At 37.1% G+C, this 20,767-nt stretch overlaps 3 protein-coding genes and 1 non-coding gene across 8 annotated transcripts; all 4 read left to right on the top strand.

Annotated features, from left to right (window-relative positions):
* The first annotated feature begins 160 nt into the window (after positions 1 to 160).
* Positions 161 to 233, top strand: TRNAA-CGC. The gene has a single exon. It is a non-coding gene; the product is annotated as a tRNA-Ala (tRNA).
* Positions 234 to 351: 118 nt separating this feature from the next.
* On the top strand, positions 352 to 6,868 carry LOC111483407. Of its 4 annotated transcripts, XM_023129617.1 has the most exons (14): positions 356 to 602; positions 633 to 912; positions 1,421 to 1,599; positions 1,735 to 1,812; positions 2,506 to 2,585; positions 2,901 to 2,985; positions 3,680 to 4,096; positions 4,892 to 4,999; positions 5,338 to 5,405; positions 5,565 to 5,652; positions 5,732 to 5,803; positions 5,877 to 5,930; positions 6,409 to 6,515; positions 6,595 to 6,868. In XM_023129617.1, exons 1-13 carry the CDS (start codon positions 477 to 479, stop codon positions 6,484 to 6,486), a joined length of 1,713 nt encoding a protein of 570 aa, XP_022985385.1. In that variant the 5' UTR covers positions 356 to 476; the 3' UTR covers positions 6,487 to 6,515; positions 6,595 to 6,868. The 4 variants fall into 4 exon arrangements, 3 of the variants coding, with proteins under 3 accessions (XP_022985383.1, XP_022985385.1, XP_022985382.1); XM_023129615.1 differs by having other exon boundaries at positions 355 to 912; positions 1,427 to 1,599; XM_023129614.1 differs by having other exon boundaries at positions 356 to 912.
* Positions 6,869 to 8,315: 1,447 nt separating this feature from the next.
* Positions 8,316 to 12,943, top strand: LOC111483422 (UDP-glucose 4-epimerase GEPI48-like). Of its 2 annotated transcripts, none has more exons than XR_002718362.1 (10): positions 8,316 to 8,649; positions 8,811 to 8,860; positions 9,665 to 9,800; positions 9,907 to 10,008; positions 10,092 to 10,319; positions 10,415 to 10,493; positions 11,320 to 11,402; positions 11,691 to 11,782; positions 12,532 to 12,673; positions 12,713 to 12,930. XR_002718362.1 is itself a non-coding variant. In XM_023129644.1 (10 exons), exons 1-9 carry the CDS (start codon positions 8,467 to 8,469, stop codon positions 12,620 to 12,622), a joined length of 1,044 nt encoding a protein of 347 aa, XP_022985412.1. In that variant the 5' UTR covers positions 8,316 to 8,466; the 3' UTR covers positions 12,623 to 12,630; positions 12,716 to 12,943. The 2 variants fall into 2 exon arrangements, 1 of the variants encoding a protein (XP_022985412.1); XM_023129644.1 differs by having other exon boundaries at positions 12,532 to 12,630; positions 12,716 to 12,943.
* A 684-nt stretch (positions 12,944 to 13,627) lies between these two features.
* Positions 13,628 to 20,423, top strand: LOC111483409 (dynamin-related protein 5A-like). Its single transcript, XM_023129619.1, has 16 exons — positions 13,628 to 13,948; positions 14,510 to 14,573; positions 14,656 to 14,763; positions 15,531 to 15,632; positions 16,026 to 16,076; positions 16,310 to 16,371; positions 16,744 to 16,834; positions 17,022 to 17,086; positions 17,300 to 17,494; positions 17,608 to 17,727; positions 17,937 to 18,007; positions 18,112 to 18,337; positions 18,826 to 18,876; positions 19,434 to 19,662; positions 19,810 to 19,949; positions 20,036 to 20,423. The coding sequence occupies exons 1-16, from the start codon at positions 13,820 to 13,822 to the stop codon at positions 20,162 to 20,164; spliced, it is 1,833 nt and encodes a 610-aa protein (XP_022985387.1). The 5' UTR covers positions 13,628 to 13,819; the 3' UTR covers positions 20,165 to 20,423.
* The last annotated feature ends 344 nt before the right edge of the window (positions 20,424 to 20,767 follow it).

Here is a 20,767-nt window from a genome sequence, read left to right as displayed (position 1 = left end):
TACAGAAACTTTGTTTCTATTGTATTATATTTTTATCTGTTGTGAATTAATAGCTGAAAAATGCACTTTGTTGGAACTTTTATTTGTTTTCATTGTGCGAAAAATTGTGAATATTTGGATAAAGAGTATTTTAATACTTTGTATCACACTAAAAACAAATGGGGGTGTAGCTCATATGGTAGAGCGCTCGCTTCGCATGCGAGAGGCACGGGGTTCGATTCCCCGCACCTCCATTTTTTCCTTGCTTTTTTAATTTTGGACGGCTATGATCTGAGTAAGTTCCATTCTATCTTCCGATGACCCGCCCACATGTAGCCATTGCCCAGCTTCGTCATCGTCTAACGACCTCTCATTCCTCATCCTTTATCCGCCAAAATCCCCACTCTAGAGAGAGAAAAAAAGCACAGAGGAGAGAGAAAGCATTCGACAAATTCTATGCCATTTTCCCTCGTTTCAATCCAAAGCTCCACTGTACAATGATTCTGCACTTGAGTTCACCATGGCTCACTATCACTCGCCTCCCTCATCCCAAACTCATCGAACCACTCGCCTCTGCAAGCAATGGCACTAGCGTCCTCATGCCTCTCCTTCTATGCTCCCACGCTTTCTTTCGTTTCACGTCCTTCTCCCAGTCGACGCGAGTTAGAGCTTCTTTAAATGTCAGCAACATCGATGGCGCCGCGGCTTTTGAGAATCCTGTTTCGGATTTACTCGACGACGAGCTGATTTGTGTTGTTTCGGGTGCTAAGGATGCCGATGAAGTGCTGCGGATGATCGCCGAAAAGTCAGGGAGGAATGGAGGTACTGTGTCTGTTCCGGACTGTCGTTTGATTATTGCGGCTGCACTTAAGCGTAACAATTCGGAGCTTGCTCTGTCCGTGTTCTACGCAATGCGCTCCAGTTTCTATGAAGGTGTGTGCCTGTGACTTGTTCGTTTTTATGTGTGTATTCGAAGTTCCATCTGTTTAATAATTAAAGCTAATGCTGCAAAGTATGTGACCAAGTAAATGGATTGGTTTCTTTAAATTAGTGAGTAGTTAAGAAAGACGTTTAACTCTGGCCGCTGGGATTCGTCTCTGATTTGGTGTCTTTTACAATGTTTCAATCATTCCTTCATGTAGTTTGACGCTACTTTGTTTCAGTGTCTTCATCTATACTACAGATCAAGCTTATATCGTGTCCTCGTTACTTTAAGGGCACTAAGCAGGAAGAGTATGCAATTAGGATAATCACTGAAAAAGATTGATTACGTGCTTTGATTGAGATTAGGAAGAAGAGGAGCCTAGCAAGGTTCTTAGTGTTGTAGGCATGTATAGTTGCTAAGTTTGGGGCGGCATTCACTGAAATTTCTTTACATTAATTTTCAATGCCCAACGGTAATATATCTGCTAATTTGCTAATCCATTGCCATTGTAAATAGTTACAGCATGGGAGGGTGTTAATGACAATGTTTCCTCTGTTGAGAGATGGAAATGGGCTAGGCCAGATGTCCATGTATATACATTGCTGATTCAAGGTCTTGCAGCATCCTTGAGGGTCTCTGATGCTCTTAGGATTATCGAGATTATTTGCCGAGTTGGTGTATCACCTGCTGAGGAGGTGAGAAACTAATCTTTGTTCAGATATGTATGTGTTCTTCATAGGCAGACATTTTCGCAGTTGTTTGCTACTGCATTGTGATGAACATAAAAAATGGTAAGACAGGCTTCCTGAATAGCTGTAAAATGTTTGAAGGTCCCATTTGGAAAGGTAGTGCAGTGCCCCAGTTGTATGGTAGCAGTAGCGGTTGCACAACCCCAGCACGGTATTCAGGTATGGAAGGACACGGCTGCTTTTGTTGATTGCATTCTATCACGGAGTGTCTCTAGAATTAATGTTTGATGAAAATCTCTTCAAGTTCCCTGGGAAAACTAGGATTAGATAGAACGTGACTATACTGCATTAGCTGTTTCAATGACAATAACTACTAGATTAAATCATATTATAGTTCTTTAGTTACTGTTGATTATTAATTGTTTTCTACATCATAACAACACATGCTCGTCCAATGTCTTTCATGATATAGGACCTTCATGCCGTGAAAAGATAGGGTTGATATAAAATAGAACATCTCCTTTGTTTATTTTCATGATTTGGGCAATTATTTGCCTTCTGTATTATAAATTTCTATTAATTTGTTCTTACGTCAGAATTCTCCCATCCATTCCTGGCACTATGAAGTACTGTAGATTTTGTCTTGTGGCCTTTGCCAGTGGACATACAACAAAGCCACTATAGTTTCCATGACTTTGATGTTGTGCACCTAATTAAGCATATGTTCAGTGCTCCTGGTTTATTTTTGAACAAATGCTGATGCTTTATCTCTGAGATATGTGGTTTAGTAGCTTGAATGTTTTATCCCTGAGAAATGCAAATATTCTTATCTCGCAATTTTTTTTTGTGAACTATACGTGTCCCTCTGCAACCTCCTACCTTTGACAATGATTTTTTTTTTTTTTTTTGCAGATTGTATCCTGTGCAAAGTGCCGCTACCAATATGAACTTATTTCAGGAAACATAGTTAATATTGAGTCAGAAGAAATTAGGTACGTTTACTTGCATATCACAAACTTTATTTATTTAGTTTGCTAGTACTTTAAGCCGTTTTCTTTTGTTTTGTGCTTTCAACAAGCTTTGGATTCTTATGAACGAAAAAGGCTATAGGTTCAAGTTCTGAAATGTCTTTTAATATCACACTTCCATTGCCACTACCCTGAACACTATGCACTTATGGTTCAGGATAATATTCAATTACTGCAAACCTTATTACTTAATTGTATATTAATTACAAAACAAATTTGCATTAGATGTTGATCCTGGAATATTCACTTTTTCTAAGGATCTCCTCCTACCGAACGCAGCATGGATACTCCAGCATGGGAAAAAGCACTCCGGTTCTTGAATGTAATGAAGCAAAAACTCCCTGCTGCTGTGCACTCCATTGTGGTATGCATAACTCAATTTGACTTTGAACTGTCTGGTTCGTTTCCATGCTTTTGTTATCATCTCCAAATATTTGCACATTTGATCTGGTTCAGCATCAGCGGGATGAGTAGATGCATGATTATTATATTTCTAATTTTATTCCAAATTTGCAATAATTTCTCCCCCTTTCCACTCCTTTTGTGTCTGTTGAGTAATTCATCCACCATACGTTTCACTATTAGTTAATTGTGCGGCCTTAAAAGTATTCAAACGCGCAGAGTTGTGTACTTATCATAGAAACGTCATTTTGTTCTCTTCTCCAACTATCATATCTAGGTGGTTGAATAACTAATCTTTCATCTCTCTCATGAAAACTTGGCACATCATGGTTTATTTGTAGGGTCTATTTTTATTGCATATACATAGATCAGTAGGTCTCAATAATGTCTTTGAACTACTAAAAATAAACCACGAAGGTAGGAGTTTTTACTGACTGGTGTATAGGAAAATATGCTATTCATCTCAGGAATAAGTGTTACTCCTGTTAGTCACCTAATTAGTTTGCTAGCTTGCTGGTTCTGATGAAAGTTTCTAAGTTATCTGGATATTATTATTTCCCTGCCTTGATTATCCAAAGTTTTTGAGGCAATTAACATATAATTCTCTCTGTTCTCGTGTTCCTGTTACTAATTTTTTCCTTTGTCATTCTTTGTAGGTACAAACTCCTTCTGGAGTAGCACGAACCCAGAAGTTTGCCACTGAAACAGCAGATCTCCCAGCACGAGAAGGAGAAAGGGTGACAATTGCTGCTGCAGCTCCATCAAATGTATACAGAGAAGTTGGTCCAATTAAATTTAGTCCAAAGGATCCAAATTTGTACTCTGGTGAGCCTATGTGCTTGACAAATCATTCAGATGGCCGGGAATCACTATTGATAAGAGTGCCAGCAAAGGAAACCTCATTCTTACTTAAGCCGTCAGCCCTCTTTCCACTCATACTTTTATCTGTCGCTGGAGATGCTGCCTCTGGAGTTCTTGACCCCAGCTTGCCTCGGATGCTTTTAGTTGCTGGATTTGCTTCTCTAGCTGCAGGAGCTACTTTGAATTCATTTATTTTGCCTCAATTCAATCGGGTACAGATTTCTTTAATTACTATTTTCTGTATTGCTACACCTATGTTTAAACCTCATTTTATATTTCAATATTTACACACGCAGATACATTACTTTTTTGCATAAGGTTGTTGTCACTGATGCCATGTCTTTGTACGTGTGTATTTTTAAATTTTGGCTTGTGGTATCGATAGACGCATTAAATTATTATTTGAATGTTGTCAACTGCTGAAAATGACTTGAAATGAGTTTAAAAAAATTTATTCCTGCATCCCACTTTTAGCAAAGCTTCATGCTAAATACTTTTTGGAGTGCACTTTAAATTCTCTGAACATTTTTCAAAATCTTTAAGAATAAGAATGCCTAACAGTCGAACATGAAAATTTCGAGCATGTACTTATAATGCTGAAACGCGGTTTCCAATGAGAAATTGAAAAGCACTGCAAACGTAACAGTACTTTGCCTTTTATACCCAAATTTCTTGTTTTCAAAATTGATCTTCTTTTCTTTAACCAAAAAAACCTGTTTTTCTTGATCGCATGCTTAAAATTAGACTTTTATCGTATATTTTCCTACTCAATTTTCTTCGTTTAAATATTGCCTAAAATTTTGTACAAATCCGCTGTCATTGACAAGCTATGTCCTCGTGAAACAAAATTTGGGTACCTTGCTCAAATACCTAATGAATATCTGATTATAAAATAGTATTTAGTTATTACACCCATATAGTGACCATATTTTTCTTCTCTAATATTATTATTAACTTTTCTCCTCGAATGCTTGATTAGAACTAATTCATATGTTTCTGACTGTCAGCTTCCTCAACGATCAGTTGATATCATTGCTATCAAACAGCAGCTTTTATCTCAATATAATGTGCTTCAGTCTCGTATCAGGGATTTAAAACTAGCTGCTGAAAAGGAGGTACGCACTCACATCGTCTTGGTCATGGCATCATGAAGTAAATTTAATCATTAATTCATATCTTAACATTAACTACATATTATAGGGTTAACTAAATTGAATACATGAGGTTTACAATTTGTCACGCTTATACTAATCTTTTATTACTGAAGAAAAACATTGGAAGTTATTACCAGTATTGTTCTCTAATCTGTAGCCTGGGTCTTCACTTACGCACTCATCAGTGATACAAAGATTGGTTATCATCAAATAACTGAAATCATGTTCTTTTCATTTTGTTATTATAACATTATAGATCTGGTTATTGAAGTTCACTTGAATTTCTGTCCTCTCTGTAGGTATGGATGTTGGCTCGGATGTGCCAATTAGAGAATAAAATTTTTGCCGTTGGAGAACCTTCTTACCGGTGAATCCTACTAAACACTATGACTGGTCCTTTCTTAATTCAATGAACTATTGCCAATGCTCATTTTCAATTGACTTATTAAGGTTGTAAAAATATTTGGAATTTTCATTTTTCCATCTTTCTCAATGTCCTCCAAACTCAATTTTATATTGTCTCCAGTGCACGTAGAAGTAGGATAAAAAAGGTGCGAGAAGGCTTGGAAAATTCCCTTAAGCAACGGATTGAACTAATAGAAAGCTATGCAAGGGTATGTCTAAGACATATCACTGTGTTAAGAATTCTACTCCCGGAAGGGTATGGCTACTAAGTGGTATCTTTTTTGACAGATTTCCTCAATGATTGAGATAGAAGTTGAAATGGAGTCTGATGTTATAGCTGCTGAAGCAGCCAGCAGTGTAGTGCGTTCAGTTTCTGTCTTATCATAAGTTTTAGAAGGAATAGAGTTATTTAACTTTGTGAACCATTTTACAGGAAAGGGTTTCTGAACAGATTGAGCAAATCATGGTGCTGGAAAATCTAGAAGAGGTATGTCTATGAATTAGTTTTTTGTTTGCATGCGTAACTATTTCCCCCCCTATTTTTCTATTTTGGGCAGAGGGATAGCCTTTCTGTTTACTTAGTTGTGATGTTGAAGTATTGCTTGAAGTCTAATAGACCCCAGTTTAAGTTAACTGTTTATGATCGTGTCTTTCTCTAACTGCATCCATACTAACCGGTAGTATATTACTTGTCAACATTTTGAGAAACTTGCTCTTGTTTGACTAATTTTTAAATATGTGATTCGCATTGCTTTTTTTTTTTTTAATAATGAAATCCCCACTTATTACCCTTAGTTTCAGAACGAAATAAATGGTTTTGGTTTCTGTTGTCTTCTTAGTTCCTCGTGGTTTCTTCTGGACTATAATGGTTTCCTCATTCTTGGAGCCAACCAGCAGACGCTATTTCCATCTTTTGGCTAATTAATTGTTTTTTCTTCTAATCTTTTATGTCAATACCAATGCAGAGATGGAGATTACAAGCAGAAGCCAACGATGAAGCCGAAAGACTTTTCAACCAATCAATGCCAACAGAAGAGGTTTAAACAGGCTTGTGCTCATGTTTTCAATCCAGGTAACATTTATACCTCTTCGCCACATCGCCTTGTACCTTCACTTCTTACCCAGACTAGCAATTTGTCAAACCAATCTAGGAGTATGGACACCTCCATCACGAGTCCAGATACTTCCCAAACCTTCTTGCTTGTGAAAATGTCAATCAATCTCTACTTGGTGCATGTACATGAAGTTTTGAAGCAGCATCAGGTCAGTGCTTCGTGGCCAGATGTCTCATTACTGAACATCTCATTTGTTAAATTGTATTATTAAGTTTCTTTGGAACTTTTCCCTCCTGAGTGCTGAAATGTCATTTACCACGTAAATATAACACATTATTGCTTCTATTGGACCAATACCCGTATTTGCGTTTCAATTATGTTCTTAGTTTGGTTAGTTTGGTTTGATTGTGATCAAGTTAGCTATTAGGAATTTTTCTATATCTCTATAATATTATTATATTGTCTACTTTAAGTCTAAATTTAATATTTCCTTTATTTATTACTGAGATGTGATAAAAGGATTAAAATTTATAATATCCTTCTACTTTAGTGGGTTTGGTAAAGGATACATTGGATATATATATATATATTTTTTTTTTTAATTTCGTATTATTGGAAATTTGATCATATACTTAGGTGTTTAGCGAAAGAGAGTGACGCCTAAAAAATAGGAAGGTTAGATTATACTTTTCATATAGTTTGCCATGTCATTTTTGGCATTTTGTAATAAGATTTTTATTTTAATGCATTGCACTTTATTTATTTATTCTTAGGTATACTGTGTAGTTGGGGGCACTCGTGAGACATCAAGGGTTAACTTTTATAGGAAAATTAATGTTAAAAGAATATGATAAATCTATGTTAAATGCAATTGAAATCTTTTAAGGTTTATTCCCATCTCTTAATTTTAATACTATTGGAAAATTAAATGGCTGAAATTCTTCCACGTACCATAATATATAATATGGAAAATAATGTATTTACCTTTTTTTTTTTGTTATTTTTAATAGGTTTTTTCTTATTAATCAAAATAAAAACAAAATTTTGAAATATACTTAAAAAAAAACCCCTTGAAATAAAAACATATATAATTTTATGTGTACAAACCTATTTATTTATTTGTGGTTTAATTCTAAACCTACCTTGTTTGGTAATTAAGGTAGGTGAAAAGGGCTAAATAAAAATTTAAAATTCATATTTCTTAATTATTATTTTTTAAGTGTGACAAGCAAAAATGAATTTTGTTTGTTATTGTGGCTAAAGTTTTCAAGTTTATAAAAAAGTAATAAATATTGGACTCATATGGTTTTTGTAATACATTTAATCTCAAGAAAAAGGGGGAAAGTTTGTGTAATTAGGTTAATGTTCAATGTACTTTAGATAAAGAAGTTTAATAATATTCCAAAAGTTGATGGCAACCCTTATCTATGTAAGTGCTTCCTTGGAATTTTGTTTCTACCAAACCAAACAAATTACTTCAAATTGATTATTAAAAAATAACCATTTAAAACTACAAAAAAAAAAAAAAACTTTTTAGACCACAAATTACTATAATTAAAAGAAATGTGTTTAACAAAATTTTAATACATTTCATATTTTTTAAATTAATTAATTTATGAAGAATGAATATGTGAATTTTAAAAAGGTTGAGTAGACAAAAAAAGAAAAAAGATTTATTAGATGAAAATTAAAAAAAACTATCAAAATACCAATATTACCCCTCCCAGTCCCCACCTATTATTTTTCCTAGTGATTACAAAGGAACCTTTTTAAAAAGGAAGGAAGAAAAAAAAAAAAAAAACACGATAAGTAAAAAGAAGAAAAAACATACTTTTCTCTCTGATATTCTCTTCCAGTTTAGGCTCTACTTCTATAAATTTGTTCTCCATTTCCGAATCTTTCTTCTTCAGCGGTTTCAATTCTCTGCCCCTTTTGATCAACTCTTCTTCTTCATTCTCTTGTGTGGTTATGGCGAAATCTATTCTTGTCACCGGTGGTGCTGGCTATATTGGAAGCCACACTGTTCTTCAGCTCCTCCTCGGCGGTTACCGGACTGTCGTCGTCGATAATTTGGATAATTCCTCTGAAATTTCTGTTCGTCGTGTCAAGGAGCTCGCCGGCGATCTCGGCAAAAATCTTTTGTTCCATAAGGTTTCCGTTTCGGTTCTGGTTTTGCTATGTTTGTCTTCATGTTTACTCCTGAACCGGATTTTGATTTTTAAGGTTTCTTTTGTTATGAACTTCTAATTTGTCCTGTTTTCCTTTCTGGGTTTGGAATTTCTGTCTTCTGCTGTTTTATCAAATCATAACAGGTGGACCTCAGGGATAAACAGGCTTTGGAGAAGGTGTTTGCCTCAACACCGTAAGAACTTGCTCTGTTCTTTAACAGTTTTGTTGGATAGGAAAGTAGAGATTCATTTATTTAATGCCCTTTTGCACGAATTTGTATGATCTTTATATAATCGGTCAGGGAGAGATTTTCACACCCTTGTATGAAATGCTTTGTTACTCTTCCAACTGATGTGAGATTTCACAAAACCCCTGTGATATCCCACATTGGTGGGGAGGAGAACGAAACACCTTTTATAAGAGTGTGGAAACCTTTCCCTAGCAAACGCGTTTTAAAGCCTTGAGGGGAAGCCCGGGAAAGCCTAAAGAGGACAATATCTGCTAGCGGTGAGCCTGGGCAGTTACAAATGGTATTAGAGCCATACACCAAGGCGACGTGCCAACGAGGAGGCTGTTTCTCAAAGGGGTTAGACACGAGGCGGTGTGTTAGTAAGGACGCTGGGCCCCGAAGGAGGTGGATTTGGTGGGGGTCTACATCGATTGGAGAAAGGACCGAGTGCCAGCAAGGACGCTGGGCCTAGAAGGGGGGTGGATTGTGATATCCCACATTGGTTGGGGAGGAGAACGAAACACCCTTTATAAGAGTGTGGAAACCTACCCCTAGCAGAAGCGTTTTAAAGCCTTGAGGAGAAGCCCGAAAGGGAAAACCTAAAGAGGATAATATCTGCTAGTGGTGGGTCTGGGCCGTTAAAATCTTGAGGGGAAAGCCTGAAAGAAAAGCTCAAAAAGGACAATATCTATCGGCGGTGGGCTATAAAATTTGAATATTGCTGTTTACGAGCCTTTGTGATGCTCAGCTGACTACTCTTCATTGCAGATTTGACACTGTTATTCACTTTGCTGGGCTGAAAGCAGTTGGAGAAAGTGTACAGAAACCATTGCTTTACTATGACAACAACTTGATTGGAACAATTACTTTATTGGAAGTCATGGCGGCCCATGGTTGTAAAAAGGTACTTGTTTCTATTGAGTTGCTACTAAAAACATTGTTCTACTGATATAAATTGAAAACAAATGTTACTTTCCATGATTGTTTTCGTATATTTTTCGAGATTTCAGCTCGTCTTCTCGTCTTCAGCCACCGTCTATGGTTGGCCAAAGGAGGTGCCATGTACAGAAGAATTCCCCCTCTCTGCAGCAAACCCATATGGACGAACCAAGGTATCAATTCACTGTTGCACCGTTGCTGTTTTCCTGTTCTTGCTTGGTATTGAGTATAACATGTGGTTTTGATTCTCTTTCAGCTTTTCATAGAAGAAATCTGTCGTGACACGTACCGATCGGACTCGGAATGGAAAATCATATTGCTAAGATATTTCAATCCGGTTGGTGCACATCACAGTGGCTATATTGGTGAGGATCCTCGTGGAATCCCGAACAACCTTATGCCTTTCGTGCAGCAAGTTGCTGTTGGCAGGCGTCCTGCCTTGACCGTCTTTGGAACCGACTATGCAACGAAAGATGGAACTGGAGTAAGCTGATTTTCGGGACACTAGAATCGTGTTGCTTGCATGATTTCTAGTTTTTCGTGCAGGCGTCCCATTAAAAGATGTTATGTCCTTTGCAGGTACGTGATTATATTCATGTTGTTGATTTAGCTGATGGACACATTGCTGCATTGCGCAAGTTGGATGCGGCTGGTATAGGTAATACACAACTATCTGGCTCTTTGCTTCCGGTATTACATGGTATAGAGGAATCGAACCTTCGACCTTTTCGTCGAAGGTGCATGTCTTAATGTGAGATACTACATTGGTTGGAGAGGGGAATGAAACATTCCTTATAAGGGTGTGAAAGCCTCTCCCTAGTAAACGCGTTTTAAAACCATGACACTGACAACGATACGTTACAGACCAAAGCGGGCAATTTTTGCTAGCAGTGGGTTTTGGCTGTTACAAATGGTATTAGAGCTAGACACCGGGCGGTGTGTTAGTGAGGACGCTGGGCCTCCAAAGGGGGTGGATTGTGAGATCTCATGTTGTTTGAAGAGGAGAACGAAGCATTTCTTATAAGGGTGTGGAAACCTCTCCCTAGCAGACGCGTTTTAAAATCGTGAGGCTGACGGTGATTCGTAATGGGCCAAAACGAACAATATCTGCTAACGATGGGTTTTGGCTGTTACAAATGGTATCAAAGCCAGACACCGGGCGGTGTGTCAACAAGGATGCTGGCCCCCCAAGGGGGGTAGATTGTGAGATCCTATATCGGTTGGAGAGGAGAACGAAGCATCCCTTGTAAAGGTGTAGAAATCTCTCCTTATCAGACGGGTTTTAAAACTTTAAGGGGAAGTCCAGAGGAGAAAGTCCAAAGAGGACAATATCTACTAGGGGTGGGCTTGACTGTTAGTTGAAACGTAAAATTTATATTTTGAGCTGTAATAACGTTCATAATGCCGTGAGGACACCTCGGGCTTATACTGTCACAAATGAAAATTAAATCATTCAAGAGTTTGAACGATATGTGTCATGACAGGTTGTGAAGTTTACAATCTGGGAACTGGAAAGGGTACATCAGTTTTGGAGATGGTTGCAGCTTTTGAAAAGGCATCTGGAAAGGTATTTTTGCCTCTTTTTCATTTGCTTTTTTAACTCGAAACTTGACCTCTTTAGATATGATCGTTACGCTCCTGGTTCCGAGTATGGTTGGATCCAAGGCAAAATGAATGGTGATGGGGCCTCAATATCCTATCCCCGTCCACGACAGTCGTTACCGCCACTTCCACCACGAGCACGAATAGCTAGTTTATTTCTTAAAAGTTTAGAAGTATTTGAATGTTTGTTCTTCCCATCATGGCACTACTTCACCTCCCATCTGAATTCACTGGTTAAATTTCTCTGATCCAGAAAATTCCTCTTGTAATGTCTGCACGCCGACCCGGTGACGCTGAAATCGTCTACGCGTCTACACACAAAGCAGAAAAGGAGCTGAACTGGAAGTATGTCTCACTGTTCTTTAATGGTTTCCTTTATAGATTGTATATGTTTGTTTACGTTCCACCTGCTATTTCCTCTATGTCGGGTTGAGTGGGTTTAGCTTGCTTTCATAGAAATAACTTGGTAACTAACCCCTCAATTACTGTGAGATCCCACGTCGGTTGGAGAGGAGAACGAAACATTCCTTATAAAGGTGTGGAAACCTCTTTCTAACAGACGTGTTTTAAAACCGTGAGGCTGACGGCGATACGTAATGGGCCAAAACGGATAATATCTCCTAGCAGTGGGATTGGACTATTATAAATGGTATCAGAGTCAGACACCGGGTAGTGCGGTAGCAGGAACACTAGACCCCAAAGGGGTAGATTGTGAGATTCTACATCGGTTGGAGAGAGGAACAAAACATTCCTTATAAGAACGTGGAAACTATCGGTTGGAGAGGGGAACGAAACATTCCTTATAAGGGTGTAGAAACCTCTCTTTAGTAGGCGGGTTTTAAAACTGTGAGCTAATAGCGATACGTAACGGGTCAAAGCGGACAAGATTTGCTAACGGTGAGTTTGGGCTGTTACAAATACACCGGATGAAAGTACTACTTCAGCAACACCGAACGTTGTAATGGACTTGCAACACGTTTCTCATTGATCTGTTCTATTTTGTTGGGCATTTGTTGAACCAAGAAACAAATACAGAATCAAGATAGTTTGGAGATATGGAAAAGATGATCTTACAATTTCATTTGTGAATGCAGAGCAAAATATGGAATAGAGGAGATGTGCAGGGATCAGTGGAACTGGGCCAGCAAGAATCCTTATGGCTATGAACCTCCCAGCTCCAAGTGATGGGTATTGCTTATATATCTCTCTTGGGGCCATCTCTCAACCCTACACGCTTTTGCTTCTCCTCATAGATATCTTCTGTTATATTAGATATGAACTTCTTGGTTACGTTCCAAGTTGATCATCACTGAGATATCTCGATGTAATTAAAGCCTTAATAAAAACAGCTCTTTTAAGGAGTAGTTCTAAGTCCATTGATTTGGTTCAGTTTCTGATCAATTTCGTCACCTTTTCTGAGAACAAGGAGAGAGTTAGATCTTGATGGATTCTGATATAACCCGTCTCGTTTGGATATTGATCGGTCTTAGTGTGACAAGATTTACATATTACAAGCTATGAAAGTGTTCTCTCTTAGTCGAACATTTTCTTATACGGTCTCTTTCGAGTCATGTGAATGAAAAAGGGTGCTCGGGGCGCTAATAGAACTAAAGGATGGCATCCCAAAAAGGCCATGAACTGCTGTTGAGAGTGGATTAGTTCAAATTTGAACTTGAATGGGTAAATTGGTAATGACAAAAACCATTACGATGGGTTCCTAAATCCAAGAAGAGGACTTTTTCAAGAGTGGTGGACCCTTTCAACGGTTCTAAATATTTGAATCCTGCTCTGGTCTCTGGTTTGGTTTCGAATGGGTCCAAATGGTCGAGGGTTCTACCTAGACACTTGTGCGAATCTGCTCTATGTTAAATATAACTCAATTGATTAAAATATTTATTGAATTAAAATTCTCAAAAAAAATATATAATATAAAAAAAGGGGTCGTTTTTATACTATTTCTTTAAATGTTCTTCATCTTGTCCGATGATACCCTTTAAATTAAATTTTAAAAATAAAAAATAACTTTGTAGTTTTCACGAACTTTTAATGAAATTAAATTGAAAAGAAATTAATAGACAGAAAAATAGCTTGATTTTTAAAAAATTAAATAAATTTTAATTTAAAAAAGTAAAAAGAATTGCGGGTACATGGTTACAAGTTTCGGAAATATAAATAAAAGACGAGCAAATGCTTTCCACGGCCGCTCTATCTTTTCCTCTTTCCATTTCCAGTTTCTTCAAACCCGATTCTCTCTCTTTCTCTGAGCCGGAGATCTCGGATTTTGAAGTTGTTTCAAGCGTCGTCGTCGCCTTGATTAGTTGTCGGATCGAGGCGATCTGATCTGACTTCGTCTTGACCGATTTGGATATTTGATTTCTAAAAATGGACAATTTGATCTCTCTCGTTAACAAAATTCAGAGGGCCTGTACGGCTCTTGGTGACCATGGCGAAGCTAGCGCATTGCCTACACTCTGGGACTCTTTGCCGTCTATCGCCGTCGTCGGTGGCCAAGTTTGTTTCCGATCTCTCTCTCTTTTTTGTTTTTTGCCTTGCTGTTTCTTCTAACTGTGTTTGCTCCTGTCTGATTAACGCTACTTCAGCAATCTGAGCTGATGGTGGTGTTCTGGGATTGAGATCTTCTTGCTCTTTCTTATCCTTTAATGTTTTTATTGTTTGGAGTGGATGGATATTTTTGCTGCCTGAATCTTTAGTGCGGAGGTTTGTTGCTCAATCAAATATTAAACATGGATGATTTCTGCGAATAGAAAATTTCGTTGTCTGATTTAGCAATCGAGTTTGGTCTGCGGATCCATGTGATTCGTCGAAAGTTCAGCTCAATTTTGGGTTGCGTTCTGTTCGGGAAATAGGCGTTAAAGTAATATCTGAACTAAAGTAGACGCTGCATTAAACTTTTGTGTCGGAACTTTCTTGTTGGCATAGGGCTTCTCCGCGATCATTTTTCTAATCGACTGGACGTCCTATCTGTTGCTATGTATCGATTTAACTGGAGAGAGCTGTAGCTCTTAAACCACAGGCAAGCAGAAATAACCTCTCTTTTTTCCACTCTCGCAGAGTTCGGGCAAGTCTTCAGTGTTAGAGAGCATTGTCGGCAAGGATTTCTTACCCCGTGGATCTGGTAATTAATGGATAACTAAGATTGACAAGTAAAATGTACAGGCTGCATTTTTTTTTTGCCTAAATGGGATGATGTCTTACAGGTATTGTTACTAGGCGTCCTCTTGTCTTGCAACTTCATAAAATTGACGAAGGAAGCAGAGAGTATGCGGAGTTTCTCCACCTTCCCAGGAAAAGATTTACCGATTTTGGTAAACATCATTCTATTTTCTTGATATTTCAATTTTCCTTGCATTTTCCTTTCTTTCTATCTTTCTTTTATTTTACTTTGGGGGGTGGGGGTAAGAAACAAAGCTTTACTACTAAGAATAAAAATAAAGATGCAGTATGAAGACTAGGTATGAGATGCCTCCTTACTGAATGATTGGATTACATCCCATGTGTGTTGGAAGGAGTGGTTCATGTCCTAAGTGTTGGTAGAACCTAATGTCAAAGTCCTCAAACTCACCTTTTGAGTTACTTTTATTGGGCTCCAATCAAATTACTTGCAAAAATATTTTGATTCCACCTTCTAGCAAGAAGTCATTTTAGTTTTTTGAAGCTTTCATACTAATAGAATCACCAGTCAATGTCAAAGAAGCCGTTTGGTACACAGTCCAGTTTTAAAATTCTTAGGAGCCTCAATAGTCCGGCATGGCAAATGAGATGTGAGAATGATAGAGTGAAATGAACCATAATTAGGAACTGACTGGATGATGTGGTACATTCATTTGCAGAAGAACATGAGTACACTTTGTACTTCTTGATGATTTAATGCATTCTCTGGGAGGATTTTTCATATTCTTATGATTTGAACTAGCAAGAGTCTTGGATAATGTGTTGTGGTGACAAATTGGTTGAACAATGTTTTTGTGTGTACACTTTTGAACGAGGCTGCAAAAATGTGAATGATTTCTTTATCTAACTTTTTGCTTTCTTTATCTAACTTTTTGCTTATTGCACAACCATGTTTTTGCAGTCGCTGTCAGGAAGGAGATTCAAGATGAGACGGATCGAGAGACTGGTCGTTCTAAACAAATTTCCAGTGTCCCAATTCATCTTAGTATATATTCTCCCAATGGTAGGTCTTTGTTTTTTTTTTCCTGATACATCTTTTGTACATCTTGTGTCCAAGTATTAATTTTCTTTTTCATATTAAAGGTTAACTGACATTCTTTGGTCAAAGACATTTTCAAACCTAGCAGAAAATAACTTTTGCTAGTAGTTCTTCATAAAGTTGCATGGTTGATATTGTCCTTGATGGAATAGTGTTTTGAGATTTAGGGTAGTTTGAGAAATTATTTTGAAAACCATTTGTATTTTTATTTTCTAAATTAATGGAAGTGCATCTTGGGAGTATTTAGCAGATATTAACGTTGCTATGTTTTTTGACTGAATATTTAGACACATTTGGTATTCGTACACCTTCCTTGCATCTTCTCACACATTCTCTGTATTTTTCAAATTTTGGCAGTTGTAAACTTGACACTTATTGATCTTCCTGGGCTGACTAAAGTAGCTGTCGGTAAGTCATTTCTTCTCAATAATCTTGCTGTCAAGTTGTACGCTAGTGATTTGATCTGATTTGTCCATCCATAGAAATTAATGCCTATTTATCAAACCTAATTGAGAACCTCTCCTATTTCATGTACTCCTTGGAAACTTTAAAACAGCCTAGAAGGATCAACTTATTCTGATTTCTTATTCGCCTTTTTGTGCTATGGTCTGACAACTTATGTATTCTCTTACAATATTCAGAGGGGCAACCAGAAAGTATTGTTCAAGAAATTGAGACGATGGTTCGTTCCTTTATTGAAAAGGTAAGGTTCAGCAAATGGTGGATGCTCTTTTGATTTTAATCATCTATTATAATCTCTTGTTTCCACATTAATTTTCATTTCTCGGAAAGTAGTGTACCTTTTTTTTTTCTTTTTTTTTTAGGAAATTGAGTGAGATTCGGTTAACTTTTTACAGTTTATTTGATGAATTGAGTACATCTTATTCCTACTTTTTTTAAGGAAATTTGTCGTGTTTAGCTTTTACCTCTAACAGAAGAATTTACATCTTAATCCCATTTGTGATGCTGCTATAAATGTCTTGTACCTTTGAACAATTTTTGTTTACACTTTCATTGTTAGTAGAAGGATGAAAATCACTCTGCTCATTAATTTATTTGCTCTGCCCTGATGCAGCCTAACTGTATTATACTCGCTATTTCACCTGCCAATCAAGATTTGGCTACTTCTGATGCAATTAAAATCTCTCGTGAAGTTGATCCTACAGGTAACTCCAATGTTTGTAGCTATTTGTCATAATCCATGCTTTCTTTTATTAAAAAAAAAAGCAAAACAAAACAAAAAAAAGTTGCATACTTCGTGCTAATTTTGTGTCATAATTGTTTTCTCAAGTCTTCTTTGAAGGAGTAAATTTGTTGCTGGGTATCTTTAACCCTTTGCTATATTTCTCTTAGGGGAGAGGACTCTTGGTGTATTGACAAAGATTGATCTCATGGATAAGGGAACCGATGCTGTTGATGTAAGTATTTTTTTAACTCCCTCAAGTTCAAACATAAAGTAATTTAATTATATAAGCCCATTTGAAGAACAATGAGTAGAATTTGAAAAGAATTTTTTTTTTTGCCCCTTCAGAGAATTGGTATTTGAATATTTGTTTCCTTGATTTGGTGGATGTGTATTTACCTACTGGATCATGTATTCTAAATTGCATTCTTTGCGTTGCGTTGCTAAGATGCTGGAAGGCAAAGCTTATAGGTTGAAGTTTCCTTGGGTTGGTGTTGTGAATCGTTCACAAGCAGACATCAACAAAAATGTTGACATGATTGCTGCTAGACGTAGAGAGCGGGAATATTTTGCTAATACTCCAGAATACAAGCACCTCGCTCGTAGGATGGGCTCTGAGCATCTAGCAAAGGTTCTTTCTAAGGTAAGCTTACACTATATTTTGTCTCATATCTACACCCCCCCCCTGAAATTTTATATAGTAGCATATTCTGGCTATTAATGTCTGACTTCTTGTAATTGCAATGTTAATCTCAGCATCTAGAAACGGTAATCAAGTCCAAAATCCCTGGCATTCAAAACCTCATTAACAAGACCATTTCTGAACTTGAATCCGAACTCAACCACCTCGGAAGGCCTGTTGCAAATGACGCTGGAGTAAGTTCCTTAAGTTTAACGGGCTGCCTCTAGTCTATTGGTCCTAAACCTCTAATAGAGTTCACTTTTACTGTTTAGTTTTACATGATCTTAATGCTGGATGTATGCTTTAGATTCAGTAAGATGGTTGTGGAGAGGTTGTTAATATATGTTTCTTAAGTTACTTCTCTTATGTTGACATTTTATTGTTTTTTGTTTGCCAAATGCAGGGAAAACTATACATGATTATGGAAATTTGCCGTGCTTTTGATCAGAATTTTAAAGAACACCTCGATGGCGTGTATGTTTATGCTTCAATTGTTCTCTTTTGTAATATGTAATGCTTCCTCGCCAATGACTTTTCTCATGTTTTCTGAACAATTCGATATCCTGATCTCTCTACAGGCGTCCTGGTGGTGATAAAATTTACAATGTCTTTGATGACCAACTTCCTGCTGCTCTGAAGAGGTTGCAGTTTGACAGGCAACTGTCAATGGAAAACGTAAAGAAGCTTATTACTGAAGCTGATGGATATCAACCTCATTTAATAGCTCCTGAACAAGGATATCGCCGTCTGATCGAATCTACTTTAGTTACTATTAGAGGCCCAGCTGAGTCATGTGTTGATGCGGTATGTGCGGAACAACTTGGTATTGCTATGGAATGCATGAATTTATGCTTTACTTACTGAGATATTGATGCACAAGGGAGGGGAAGATGGACATCTGCCATATAGACTTTTAGCTGTTAGAAGTTGGGTTTTGACTTGGGCATTTTGTTGTTCTTGGCCTCTGCTTCAAGGACTTGAACTGACAATTCTTCTTTCCTGTTAAAACCTGAATTTTAGGGTGACCGGTTTTTTTGATTACAGGTTTACATATCGTGTCCAAAGTAAGGCTTACCTGTTAAAAAATTTCCTCCATGAATCAGTCACTGACTGCAGTATCTCAAGCATACTTGTATTGTTTGCATTATCATTTTTACATGTTTTCCCCTTTTTACTTCTCTCTTAGTTGAAGTATTTTCTCATTATCAGATCAGATTTCACTGCCATTGTTAATATTCTATTAGACGCTCATCATTCTTCATGTGTTATTAATCTTTTTTCTCTAATTTCAGGTTCATGCTATATTGAAGGATCTGGTCCACAAAGCTATGGGTGAAACTCTGGTATGTTTTTTTTTTTTGAATCTTACATATAATACTCTTAATCAGAACCATGTTCCGTGCTTTTTCAGTCTGTCATGACTTACTGCTGTTGGTTTGGTGGTCTCCAACTTAAGAAATTTTGCATAGAATATAGTTGATTACATAATTTTTTGTCTTGCACCAAAAAATCCGTTCATGAGAAATACTGTCTTAAAATACGTGTTTTTTTAAACCTTACTGTTCACTCGTGCAAGAAATGGCCAACCGCTGTTTAATCAATCTTTTATCATGTGCAATATTTTCAAATTTTATTGTCGTTACTTTCTAGATTGGTTTTTTTTTTGGGGGAAATTTTTTCCTCCCATCCTTGGTTATTATATATTTATTAGTGTTATAGAATTTGTTCAAATTTGATTTGAGCTGCTTTATCAGAGTTGAACCTTGTTGTCTTTAATTCTCATTCCTACCTTAATTGGCAATACTTAAGGCAGGGCTCATGACAATATCCTCAGTTTCTGATACATAAGATTGCGTTTTTTATTTGAATCTTATTCATAAGTGTCTTTTGCTGCTTTCAGGAATTAAAGCAGTATCCTGGTCTTAGAGTCGAGTTGGGAAACGCAGCTATTGAATCACTTGAAAGAATGAGAGAGCAAAGCAAGAAAGCATCACTTCTCCTTGTAGATATGGAGTCCAGCTACCTGACGGTTGATTTCTTCCGGAAGCTTCCTCAGGATATTGAAAAGGGAGGCAACCCTACACATTCAATTTTTGACCGATACAATGACTCGTATCTAAGGCGTGTTGGTAGGTCTTCAACTACATAATTAGAGTATCTTACCATACAATTTTGTTTCTACACGTGCTATGCTTCTTATGTAACATTTATTTTACATGTTTGGTACTTAAATTTGAATATGTTCAATGATATGTATCTTCTTGTGGCACATACAGGAACAACAGTGCTATCATATGTCCATATGGTTTGTGCAACCTTACGAAACTCGATTCCGAAGTCCATTGTTTATTGTCAAGTACGAGAAGCCAAAAGAAGCCTCCTCGACCACTTTTTCACCGACCTGGGAAAACTAGAGGTAGAATAATTCCCCTCATTCCTTGTGATCAAACATTCCAAATTTGCCTCTCTACCCAAATTACATCTTTGGTATTTCCTCTGCAGCAAAAGCGCCTATCATCATTATTGAACGAGGATCCAGCGATCATGGAGCGTCGGACTGCGCTAGCAAAGAGGCTGGAGTTATACAGAAGCGCGCAAGCAGAAATTGATGCGGTTGCTTGGTCGAAGTAAGATTGTTAGATGTATGATATCTTCTTCTGTATCTAGAATCTGGGAGGGAAGATGGCAGCACAATTCTTTCATTCATACATTGCGCAGAAGAAGTTAGGTGGATAAGCTGATTTTGTTGTATTCAATTGTAGACGCTATGTAAAGAAGTGATTTTGGCCATCTTTCTTCGACACACCCCTTGGTGTAATATGGATACCAATATCTGGACTACAATTATACAATATTATACGAAGAGATTCCTCTTTTTCTTTGTTTTGAATTACTTCACAGGGGTTTCTTCTCTCTTTTGGAGATGGATCTGATGGCTGAAACACGCTCAGATAAGGTAAGCAAAGCAACAATTTGTACCTCAAAAGTACTTTTCTCCAATTAGCCAATGTTCCAAGGGATATGACAAGAAATTAGATTTTGTTTGGTATTAATACGTTTGGGTTTCATGCCCTCTGAAATGAAAAAAACATTTGATATATGTAAATCATGGGTGAAATTATAAATTAAAGTTTGGATTTATGCTGACCATGATGGTTACTTCAAATTTAGTATGTCAATGAGTTAGACTCTCGGCTTTACAGAGTGAGAATTCTGGTTTTAAATAGAGAGTGA

The sequence above is a fragment of the Cucurbita maxima genome, unplaced genomic scaffold (assembly GCF_002738345.1).
Source record: "Cucurbita maxima cultivar Rimu unplaced genomic scaffold, Cmax_1.0 Cma_Scf00008, whole genome shotgun sequence".
Classification (NCBI taxonomy): domain Eukaryota; kingdom Viridiplantae; phylum Streptophyta; class Magnoliopsida; order Cucurbitales; family Cucurbitaceae; genus Cucurbita; species Cucurbita maxima.
The sequence above is the reverse complement of the archived record's forward strand: the minus strand, read 5'-3'. Positions and strand labels throughout refer to the sequence as shown.